We start from the raw sequence: 12,437 nt of genomic DNA, 5'->3' as shown, positions 1-12,437 counted from the left end.
ATATTGGTTAGTATTTATTCATTGTGTGTTAGAGTGAGCGTTGCTAAATATCCGCACAAAATTCCAGCAACCATGAACACTTCTATAGCTTAAATATATTTTTATATTGTAGTAACGCATTCCATTCTCTCAAACATCCCCTACTTTAGACAATTACCATGCTATGTCATTAGAGACACCACCCCTAAGCCTTCTCCAAAGGTATTTATCGAACCAGCAACTATTTGTCACTATTAATTGTGTCATAAAAGTCAAGTTACTTTTGGTTTGCTACAGGGTCCTATACTCTTTATCTAATGTAGAAAGAATATTGCTTTAATTCCTCGAACACCTCAAATGATTGTTTTTGATGTAATTTTCGCTTCATCAAATTGTCACTAACTGCGAACGCGCAGCTTGAAGAGTTATCTGAGTGACGTGGCGCTCATTGGTTAGTTTTAAGTGTATCTAAAAACAAGCATTAACAAGCCAGCTAACGTTTCCTAAACATTTTTGTTTAATTGGTAGATTGTAGAGCACGTTTCTGTCAGTATTGTTTCATGAAAACATCAAATGGATGTCACACATTAATGACTTTACATGTAAAACAGCACAGTGGATATGGAACAATTATCAGGCATTGTTGGCAATGAATTTAAAACAACAGCTTTATTCATGCACCATTCATTTCCGATTAAAGTATTGTTTATTCGTGTGAGACGTATCAACTGCAGCTGCATTACACAGCCTGTACATACTGTTGAAGGTCATTGCCGAGAGGCGGCGACAGGGAGAACAGAAGAGAAGGAACAAGAAGGGACAGCGCGAGCAATAGAATAAAAAAGGTGGAGTAGCTTGGTCTAGAGTTCGGGTCTTTATTACGCCACACATACTGCAAAAAGAAATGCCTTCGAATAATCGAATTGCACTATTGTGTACGCCAAGAAAGTGCGTCAACAACAATTGCTTTCATAAAAGTAATGCTACCTAAATGTGTCGCATAACTGTTTTGATTGGAATCATGCTTCCAAGTAAGTTTGACTAACGGTTTCAACATGTTTTAGTAAAACGAGAGGGAAGGTAGACGGTTGTTTCTACTTGGCCGGTGCTAGTACGTCGTTGTATGTAGTGTGTGTACTCCTTTGATTGTTTTTCACAGCGCGTTGCATCAGGCATAATCTTCAAGTGCCTGGATGAGTGCTTTTCATGCCTGCTAGATATGAAATAGACGTTGGTCTCATATGTAATGTTCCTGCAGCGAGTTTTCGCGTGGAGTCCATCATCTGTAAACTTGATAAAACTCACTAAAGAACTGACAATTCGTAATCTATTCTGCAGCTCTATGCTTTTCATGATTCTGAATGTGCAAGAAATGCGGTGAAAGTACGTTTTCAGTCAATATAATTTATTGGAGTCTGAAGGGGATGCTTCACAATTCTTTGAGTGCCGCGGAATCTTATCTGTTCAAACTTTATATTCCCTGTAACCGCGAATCATTTTTTTTCTAATGTGTCCTGACGGTATCCCGTTACCAATTTAGGTACCGAAGTTTCCGAAAGCCGACAGGACTATGGAAAACTGCTGGAGTGGCAAATTTCAAACCTCCTTAATACCTATTGTAGCAATACAAATTTATTAGATGAATCGACATCCTTGGTTTCTCTTAGAAAACGTACAACACTACGGTTTCTTGTGAGACAATAGCCTTTTTGAAAATATTCTGTTGATCAATTCCGTTTGTCCGTACCCACTTAATATGTATATTCTACGTTTTTTGCGGATTATTTATACGGTTACTACTGTATTCTATCGTGTTCAGTTTGCACTGTAATTATGTGGTGTATAGAATGTCTTTAGTTAAATTTTCTCCCGCATTTCTACTTTATACTCAACTATGTTTGACGGAAAGTAAGACTATTGTACTGCATGCGCGGTGGCTCCGAGGGCCATTCAGGCGAATGTCACTCATAGTGTCGCCTTTAGCCACCTCATATAGTGCTGTAACTTGTAACTACATAAGGTATAATTATTAAAAATAAATAAATAATGAGAAAAGCCCGCAGTGATGTACAATTTCTTATGCGGAGTATCTATTTGTATTTTGATGACTAGAAAGTGGCATGGAAAAAAATTATCCGTCGAGCCGGATTCGAACCAGCGACCTATGGATGACCGCGTTGGGCGAACCTCTACAGTCCACCGCTCTACCAACTGAGCTATCGACGGAACAGAAGGTCCGGCTCTGGAGGGAGACCTTGAGAATTGCGTGAGTGAAAGACCCACTTAGCGGTGGCGGGGTGCAGCATCCATCCTTGTTGAGAAACTGGTTCGGCAGCCACGCGGCAGCTATCGTCACACGAACGCAGAGCTGACTGAGTGTCGGCTGGCGCCTCGCGTTGCCCAGGTGTTTAGAACTTCTGATTAGCAATCAGAAGTGAAGCTCACATTTAGAATGAAGAGGAGCGGCCCCTAGAGCTTGCTGTGTGATGCGCTTCCGCCACATGTTTCAACGGTGGCGGCCGCAGAAGGCTCACTGACACAAAGCATTGATTGTTTGACCTCACCCGCGTTGGCAGGAGCAAATATAAAGCTCGCGACTGCATCGGTATCTGTGGTCACCTCACACCAGTAATACCACCCAATGTGTCAATCACGTTTAAAATTATTCCACAGTGGGCGTAACCTGCAGTGATGTATGAAAACCAGGTGTCGATGCGATGGATGGCGTGCAGAAAGCTTCAGGATGCCTTGACGTCATACAGTTCTTGCATGACGTCACATAAGTGCGCCAATAGCATTAAAAGACAGGGCGCTGTGTGAACAGCGCAACTTCGCTGTATGGAAGCCGGGGTGCGCCTGCTGCACCGGCTGCATACCCTTCCGCATGCTTAGATATTCTTCAGAAGAGGTTCTTTTCAATCATTTTCTTTTTATTCCGATCGGCACTTCTACGCATCCGTGCTGAATAGAATGAATGTAAACGGCATATAGACTCTAAATTATCTGTCTCAAATATGGTTTACTTACTAATATAAAGTGTATAGTGATTTCTTCTGTTCAATAAACACCGGTTAAGTTTTTTCTCTAAACGCACGTTCGCAATTAAATAATAAAATGCTGCAAGCACTCAAGCAACTTGAAGAGGAGCACATGATGCTCGTAAATAAGCGTAAACGTAATGCACGCCATGGTATCTAAAAAATATGCCCCCCTTCTAGAGAGGTCATTGGCTCTAAATAAAAAGAAACAGTGGTTAAACAATTTTTCGGCAAACATGAATAGGTCGCATTCACTGCTAATCAATCAGTATGGCCAGAAAGAAATAAGCAAGCAGGAAGTGCTCAAATTGAACAGCTGTAAGCACTCCCGCTCGACATCTCCAGGGGTGACTGAAGGAAATGCAAATTTTACTGATACCTTATCTTAAACTAAATATATTTCTGCTCTAATAATGCTTTGCGTGCTAAAAATTGTCTCGCACAACAAAACTGGTATAGCCGGGAAAGTGGCGCACGCAAAGAGCCACTTTCAAAGGACGCTACATTCCTAGTACTACTCTAACACCATAAAACCATGTCTGGCTGAGGCACTTGAGTTCTGAATTATCACCGCTGGCGCTCACCAAGGCAAATGTTGTAGTCATGCTCTCAAAACAACTGCAATATAACTCCGCCGGCAGATAATGTGATGACTTCCTATTCTAACAAAACCTTTTATTCTACTGTCACCCCATTCACATCATCTGCCTGTGAGAAATAAAACTAAAGATCCTGTAGCCACGACCTTGGGAGGAGAAGAGGCATAACCTGCTTTCTTTCAAAGTGTTCCCTGAGCGCACGCTTTTCCAGGAGTATATATATATATATATATATATATATATATATACCATTAACGACGATATGGCTTTAGGTACGCGTACAGCTGTGACTGACACGCAAATCATTGTTACTAGACCAAATCTAAAACATTGATTAAGCAAGGATTAAGCTAAAAGTCACACATCAGCTTGACAAAGAATTTTGCCCGGAGTACGAGGCAGGTGGGAGAAACAATTGCAGTTCACATATGTAAATGAAGACATGCCCACATGTGCAAGCAAGTGCATGGAAACGACAAACAGATTAAACTACAAAGCTGCCATGAGATACCAACATAACAAGAGAGAATAATAATACGGACGCGTTTCCCCATGAGGACCCGAAGTGCCGTCAACCAATGACGTGCACTGCACAAAACTACATCTAAATAGCTAGACGACACAGATGCACAGGGTTTCTTTTTTTTTTACACAATCATTGGGTCCCCCAAAAAAGAGTATCATGCACGTTATTCTGCATAAAGGCCTACATTGCTGTAAAAATAAACTGCCATTTTTGACGCATATATCAGTCAGGAATGAGCCTGGCCAAATTAAAAGGTATGTAGCTTTTTTGACATTATGTTGGATCCTTGCAGTATAAACATGTAACTTTTATTTTTTAGATATCATAGGGAACTTTTCAGCAACTTTGCTGTTGCCAATTTTGGTTGTTTGAGGAACTTTTTTCAATAAACTTGTTTGAAGCAAGTAGCTTGCGCTGCAACAAGAGGACACCATCGGTATCATTACAACTTCTATTTTATGCACGTTTTTTTACAATCGCATGTGAGTAAAATTTATTTTTTGTAAAACTTCACGCGACATTAGTAAGATCGTAGAGCAAGCTAAAATAATTAAACTTTACAAAACATTCGTCAGAGCTGGCACATATGTGCAATATAACGCATTGTTTCCATCAGTACATGCACCCGCGAACAATACATGTCCGCGGCGCATTAAAACAGAAAGCCCGTGCCCTGAATGTATGACAGCCCGTGTTTCTGGCTAACGCTACAGTGCCTTCCAGCATTTATGATTCTTTAACAGCGGATCTGTTTAAGTCAGCCGTAAGTCCATGGTGCGTTAACAGAAAATGTGTGCCGATCCTGGCGGCCGATCCAGGCCCCTGTAAACTGGCGAAGCTGAGCCTGGCATAGTCTAGCTAAACATGGTTGGGACTACTTAATTCTGTAGTGTTTAGAAGCAACCAAGAACGAAAAAAAGAACTATCAGGACAGGAAAGAGCGACGCTTTCTGTCCTGATCCTTTATTTTTTTCGTTCTTGGTTGCGTCTAAACACTACGGAATAAGATGAACCAACTAGCCCAACAACAAGTCCGGACTACTTAAGCTTAGTCATTCATCGATAGCCAATCGATAGCCAATCAATAGCTAATCAATAATCGATCAATAATCGATAAATTCCAGTAAAAATTATGGGGATGATTTGGTAGTGGTTAGCCTAGCCCACATACGTGGCCAATACCTTGCGATAGCCAATCGATAGCCAATCAATAGCTAATCGATAATTGATCCATAATTAATAAATTCCGGAAAATTCTGGGGATGACTTGGTAGTGCTTAGCCTAGTTATATTTGGTGGAGGTGTCGAACCTCGTCGCACTATCTAGAACGTGACGAATGAATTAGTTATATTCGGGCCTTAAATTCTCTGCATAGTGAGTGCAAGAATAGTATTCCGTGGAACACCAGATCGGTCTTGTAGAATTATTGGCGCACCTAGCCACCACCAGGACATTCTTTTACGATACAGGAGGCCTATAAAATGCACTGTAAAGAGCACATTCATGTTGGACACGCGCATGTGAACCTTCAGACAACGCTCATAAAAGGAGCAAGTGAGCACGAAACAGACACGAGTACAAAAATAGACGAAATGACGAGTGCTGATGCGATTAGTTCGCACGTGACTTCGGTCGATCATTCAGTGCAGAACGCGGAATACTACCTTGGTAGTGCGCCGCGCAGCAAAAAAAAAAAAAAAAAGGAACAGAAGAAAAAAAACATCACAAGTCATTCGACTCTGTGAAGATGGATGACCAGTGAAGCTGTTTGGCACACGACAGAGAGCAGACGACTTGCGTTGTCTTCCATGGCGAGCCACTTGCGGCTGACCTCCTCGGGAACGATCTTCATCGGTGTTTACCTTCCGCCGCCACCGACTGCATTCTCTCACCTGTTCTCGCCGTCACTCTTCGTAATCGTGCTGTTCCTCATGAGTGCGCACTATACGCGGCCTCCCCATTACCACGAGTCAAGAGTGAAATTAAAAATGGAGAACGGCACCTTGTTCTCCTTCCTCCATGCCGACAACGCGCGACGGTGCCGCCGCCCTGGGAGAGCGGAAGCAATCTAGGCACGTACGAGCTTGGAACGACAAAGAGATAGGGCGGTGTGAACGTAGACATGGCCGACACGGGTCGCACAGCAGTAAATATTTGAGAAACACTTAATATCTACCAGAGATTCTACGGATCTTTAAAATGGTGCCCATATTGCTGACTAATTTAATCAAAATGCATATTTAAGCGATGAGACGTATAAGGTTTTGCATACAATGAAGCAATTTTGCATCAAATTCGGGAGCTGAGTTTTTGCGCATGCAGATCTGTGGACGGACACAAAAAATGCATAGAACCTTAGCCATACAGAGATTCGCTGTAAAAAAGAGGCGGTGCCCATGACATAAACGCGACGTGGTCCTTCGGCAACGATGTCGGACAAGGCACACAAGGAATTTCACTAGCGGGCGCTAGTAAGAGCAGGGGGAAGTGTCCACACTTGCCGTGAAGCTGGCCTTTCGGCTACATGGCAACGCGACATTTTAATTTGTTCTATCTCCTCTAATAACGATGCCAATTTCAGAAATTCTTGTAATAAGCTCCCTATGCAGTGCAATGCAACTTAGTGTTTACCCAAAATTTTCAATGAAGCTTGGTGAGGGGCCCTTTAACAACGAAGTTCACTTCAGCATCCGCGTAATCACAAAGAGAATGTTGAACAAATTTTGGCCTCAAACGGGTTTCAAAGTTTGTACTATGCCCTAGAACTGCGAAAAATAAAGAGCTTGAAATAGTTCGCTTTGAACAGACAGACTCCATTAACTTTCAAGCTGCAACGTGATTCAAAATACTGAAGTGTACTTGATGGACTAGTTCAAACAAGGAAGGTTCAAACACGTTCATTATGTATACATAGAAGGAAAGGTGTAATATTTTATATAGGTAAATTGGTCCAGATGGACCAATTGCGTTCATTAATAGCGAACTCCGACTTGATAGTTCCCTGAGTGGGTTGTAAAATTATTCAGTCCTATAGGTCGCCGTTCATAATTAGATATATTTACTCCGCATTTACAAGCTCTCCGCGTTGCTTTGGTTGCATCCCCAAATGGTCTGAACTGGACATAATATTCTATCACTGTTGTTCCCAGAATACCATAACAGCCTGAAAGTGATCAGCATCTTCGCTTAGCGCAAAGTACATACAATTGTAAACAATGATTACGGTTTTGCGTTTATGCGCAAAAGAGGTTTGTTCCTACCATCGGGTAATTCGATTTTTTTAGAAGTACGCGCTATTCGGCAAGACAGCAGGACACCCAGCTGTCACGGTCAGGAATATCCGGGAAGGCGCGCAAAGAATATTTCGCTGTAAAGGTATGTCGATTTAGGTGCATGGTATAGATGGCTAGGCGGTAGAAGGTATTGCGGAGCTCTCTGATAAGGCGTCGCTAATAGTCCACAGCACAGCTTCGATACGTCTCAGGAAACAGTGCAAAGATAAGTGCACATCAAAGTAGGCACACACCCGAGAGTGTACTTCCGCTCCTAATGGGCTCACCCGCCAGGTTGCTTAGAATGCGAAACGAGATCCTTGCGGTAACCGGTCTTCGCTCCGTCAGCCCTCTCGATCCCTTTCTTTCGACCCAGTTTCACGTGCGAGGCGTTGTACACTATACTGTATTGAGTAGAAGCTCTGTTACACTACGATCGTGTCGGGGGTGTAGCTCAGATGGTAGAGCGCTCGCTTAGCATGCGAGAGGTACTGGGATCGATACCCAGCACCTCCACGGCTTTTTATTTTATTTTTTTTTATTATTGTTCAGGTGATAAAACGAAATATATGAAGCTATCGGGTGTTCGGTACCTTTTCTTGCAATATATTGAGAATAAGAAATGAATTTTCCTCAGGCACATTTGATAACCGAGCTATTTTTTTTCCTATAAACACAGCCGTCGAGAAGGGCTGCTAGATTTATTAGGAGTTATTGGGGCAAAATGAATCTTGATTCCGTATGGCCCTTTTGGGGAACAATTTACCGCAACATTGCATGCACCAGTCACTATACTAGAAAATCACATGTCCGCTTTCACAATACTGTCACAGAAACATGACACAGTAACACCAAGATATTTCGGCCGCCTAAGAATCATTTATCACTTATAAAGTATTATTTTAAGATGTTTACCACGATATTTGGTACTTGCGGTTGGATGAGAACGGATCCTTTCTTGTTAATATACGCGTACTTGACTTTCTTATACATCATATTTTCGTTACGATAAATTTTATATACGTGCTTTGTTGGCGATCGCCTGCTCATCACTAGGGCACGGGTTTGATTCCCACACACGGCTAAAAATGATAAAAATGATTTTGCAGCCCTTCATTACGGCGGTTGCGTGATGCGTATGCACTACATGATAAAGTATGCGCATATCCAAACTGGGCTCAAGGAGTGGCGGCCTATCTGGCGGATCAGCGCGCGCATGCGCATGCACTTGGAGAATGAGCCAATCACAGCGAAAAGCTAACCAATACATTGCCTCTAAAATACAGAACGAGGTCACCGAGGGGAGGATTGAGCAAATGAAGCACAACCCTAATATCGGACGGAACAAAAGATATCGACTCAATTCGGTTCAGCGTGCTCCGATTTCCTACCAGTTCAGTCCCGGTTCCATGAAATAAATCGTAAGATAACTCAAATCAAAGATAGAGAGAGATAAATTAAAGATAGCAAAGGCAGGGAAGCCAACCGGAAGACAACTTCGGTTTGCTACCCTACACGTCAAAGATAAATCCGTATTCTACCCCGTACGCTCACAAACAAATGAGAAGTAATCATTGGCAAAGCTGACGAAATAGACTTGTTGCGCATACGCTGACGTTAGACAATATTTTGCAATTTTCACCCATCCGAAGCTAGCTGTCTTACTTCAAGCATATAGTTATCAAAATATAATTATAATCAAGTAACTCCATTGGGTTCTCTCGTGTTAGGCTCAGGTTCGGATTCTTGGAGCGACTAGTAATCATTTGAACATCTGGCGGATTGTTTACGAACGTAAATTATGAGCGCAGTCAAGACAAAACACATGAGAAGAATATGTCAATGGTCAGAGCTTCAAATCTTGTACTGCCTATTTTCCATGAAAGTTTGGTCACCCATCATTCTTCCCCCCGCGCAGAGCAACTGGCAAGAGAAATGTACGGGCCGACCTCTCTGCCTTTCGTGTTAAGAATCATTTCTCTCTCGCTATTTGGCTCCGTGGTCGCCATCTTTGTTCATCGAGAGGGCATCCAATACCGGCATAGAAAGCACTGATTTAGCCATCAGTGGGCGGTGTTTGCCGCGGTCCCAGCGCTCGTGCAAAGGCGCTGCATATTGGCCAGGCCTTGAAGCGATCCGAGGACAAGTATTCCTTGAGTCCAGGCAAGGCAGCAACGCGTTCGCTATATTTCACAAGAAAAGTGTAGTTCTTGGGGAACGATATTGGGCCAAGAAACTTGACATCCTGCACAACAATGGTCATTATAAAACATCGATTAAGATGTACAGAGCTACAGCGAATAGGAAAAATAGCTGACAATAGAACGCCTAAGAAAAATTAGTGCCGTAAACTTAAATTGACTCGCTTTAGTTACAAATTTTAACTTTTTCTCTTAAGTGCAACAATCCTCATCAAAATTGGTGCAGTTGTTGCCGCAAGCAACATCTGCAGATGTTCAGATAGGAGCTCTAGCAGCCTTCATTTGCTATATATATATATATATATATATATATATATATATATATATATGTGTGCATTGGATCTTTCAATGGGCAAAGCGCAGTTAGAAAGATGAGAAGCACATTCGCGGTTATCTTAGGTTTGTGACGCGAAGTTGTGCTTCTTATCTTATATACAGGGTGTTTCAGCGAACACTTGCAGAAATTCTTAAAGGTTGCCTGTGGCAGATAGCACAATTCTAGTCCGTAAGCTGGTCTACTCGAAGAGGCGGACATTACTTGCACAAGAAATTGAAATGCACAATCGAATAATTAACAGAAATTCACTAATTAGGTTTTTGACTAATTACCTGATGGTCCATATTGCAAATTACAATGTGTAGACGTCGAGTTCGCAAGGGGGATCCAATTGGAATTAATTATCAGGATGACACCAGTTGCCAGATATTAATTCCCGAACTCTGCGCAGAAATGCATTGGCGTTCCAGTTAATTTTGTGCTTCGATGCCTAAAGCGACGTTTTATTACGAAACTAACTGTAACGCCATTGCATTTCTCCGCAAAATTCGGGAATTAATATCTCGAAACTGGTGTATTCCCGAGTATTCGTTCCAAGTGGATCCGCCTTGCGAACTCCACGGCTAAAATTTATATATTGCAATAGGGGCCATCAGGTAATTATTCAAAAACTTAATTAACTAACAACTTATTTTAATATATATATATAATATGAAAAGAAGTGCAGGCGCACGTAGAAACGCGAAAACATTTTGATTTCGACGTTGCGGCCGGGGTCCGGTCTTCATCAACAGTGCATATATATATATATATATATATATATATATATATATATGATGTCAGATTCACTCAGACGCAAGCTAGTCCTCCAGCCGAAACGTCGGTAATAACATTTGCCACAACGTCAGTGTTTATATATATATATATATATATATATATATATATATATATGTATGTATATATACACTGAAGCTTTCCTCGTCTTGTTGAGCAGCCAGCTGTATGGTCTCAAAGGCATATCTCGCTCAGTAAAATTACAGTGACGTTTCACTTCGTGAACGCAGGAAAGCGTTATGACGCCTCGAACATGCGCGGCGAGCACCGCGGCATCGAAGCAGAATAGATAGGAAAGGGCGCTAACGCGGCGATTCTCTTCCTCCAGGCGCCTTCCTCCTCCGGCGCTCGCTTCCCTCGCGGCGACAAACATAATTTCGCCTAGTCGACAGAGTGCGCATCTAGGCGTGCGCGTAAATGTTGGGCCGTGCAGTCGTGTCAGCTTTACGAAACGAACTTCTAATACGTGCTCCTGAACCAATGTAAACCTGAGAAAAATTACCTGAGTTAACAAGTAGCATTAAAACCGAATATAGCTGGTCACTGCCTTTCCGTATTGTGGCAACAGCTGACAGTTCCCACTCATTTTACTTTAGTTACTGCCTCTTATAATCGGAGTCAAACAGTACTTCTGGTAAACAGTTCAAAGATCAAATGAAACCAGTGGAATCTCGATTTCAGTGTTTGTTCAGTCCTCATGCTACTGCCGGATGGTTTCAATAGACGAATGCGAAAATTGGGTGCTCTTTAACATACTAGTATGACAAAGCAATGTGTTACCCGGGTAAAATGCACGTAAATGTAGAAGTTATGTTCAAAGATCGAATGGAACCAGTCGAATCTCGATTTCAGTGTTTGTTCAGTCGTCATGCTACTGGCGGACTGTTTCAGTAGACGAATGCGAAAATTGGGTGCTCTTTAACATACTACTCTGAAAAAAGCAAGGTGTTACCCGGGTAAAATCAACGTAAATGTAGAACTTATGTGTAGCAAGCGTTTGTTACATGCTTGTTCCACTACAGCAAACATTTCTCTGCCCTTTTAATAAGTCGTTTTCATCTATTGTTCACGTTTATGCTGCATATATACATTGGAACTCGGTCGGTCGGTCGGTTGGTCCGCTCGACGAACGAAACCGGTGAAGAGCAGACGCTCAGCTGATTCGTGACCGCGCCCGACATTCCAGTGAAAGTGTCAGCTGCACCAGCTCTTCGGATCTGTCAAACAGTGACGGCTATGATTCTAACGAATTCAATAGCCACGAATCGCCGTTCGCATTCGACCTGCCACCCCCAGAGCCAGTGCCCATCCACAATATATCGCGCTGCAACACGAAGACCAAACTAGAGTAGCCCTAACCACTGATTTTATACGTGCTACCTGCTATTTTAGTTGCTTTACCCCTTCCTTCTCAGGGAAGCGCTTCGCATGCTCACTGTAAGATGTGGAGCACGCCTATCCGCATTTGTATCCCGCAAGAACGCCACTGACAGAGTCCAAAGCACTGACCGGTGCATTTGTTTACATCAGCAGATACAGCGACCACTCGTCGTTTGCTTGAGATATGATGCTAGCCGCTCATCGGTGACATCAATTAATGTCAGGACATATCAAAACATGCAGATTTTGTGCATGTACGTAACGTTACATTACTCTGCGTCACACTGATATGAGCGACCACACACTTTCGAAAACAGCGAGCGGGAGACC

The 12,437-nt window shown here is 42.5% G+C and overlaps 1 protein-coding gene and 2 non-coding genes across 3 annotated transcripts in view; 1 reads left to right on the top strand and 2 right to left on the bottom strand.

The window, feature by feature from the left end:
* Window positions 1–2,113: 2,113 nt before the first annotated feature.
* Trnay-gua (transfer RNA tyrosine (anticodon GUA)) lies at window positions 2,114–2,205 on the bottom strand. Its single transcript is given in 2 exon segments — window positions 2,114–2,149; window positions 2,169–2,205. It is a non-coding gene; the product is annotated as a tRNA-Tyr (tRNA).
* A 5,653-nt stretch (window positions 2,206–7,858) lies between these two features.
* Window positions 7,859–7,931, top strand: Trnaa-agc (transfer RNA alanine (anticodon AGC)). Its single transcript has one exon. It is a non-coding gene; the product is annotated as a tRNA-Ala (tRNA).
* A 1,540-nt stretch (window positions 7,932–9,471) lies between these two features.
* Window positions 9,472–12,437, bottom strand: part of LOC119462485 (glutathione S-transferase Mu 2-like) — a 52,333-nt gene continuing 49,367 nt past the window's right edge. The window contains exon 4 of the mRNA XM_037723831.1: window positions 9,472–9,660. Coding sequence (XP_037579759.1) covers window positions 9,472–9,660 — 189 coding nt within the window. The remainder of the gene's footprint in view (window positions 9,661–12,437) is intronic.

This window comes from Dermacentor silvarum, chromosome 8, assembly GCF_013339745.2.
Source record: "Dermacentor silvarum isolate Dsil-2018 chromosome 8, BIME_Dsil_1.4, whole genome shotgun sequence".
In the NCBI taxonomy this organism is placed as follows: domain Eukaryota; kingdom Metazoa; phylum Arthropoda; class Arachnida; order Ixodida; family Ixodidae; genus Dermacentor; species Dermacentor silvarum.
The sequence above is the reverse complement of the archived record's forward strand: the minus strand, read 5'-3'. Positions and strand labels throughout refer to the sequence as shown.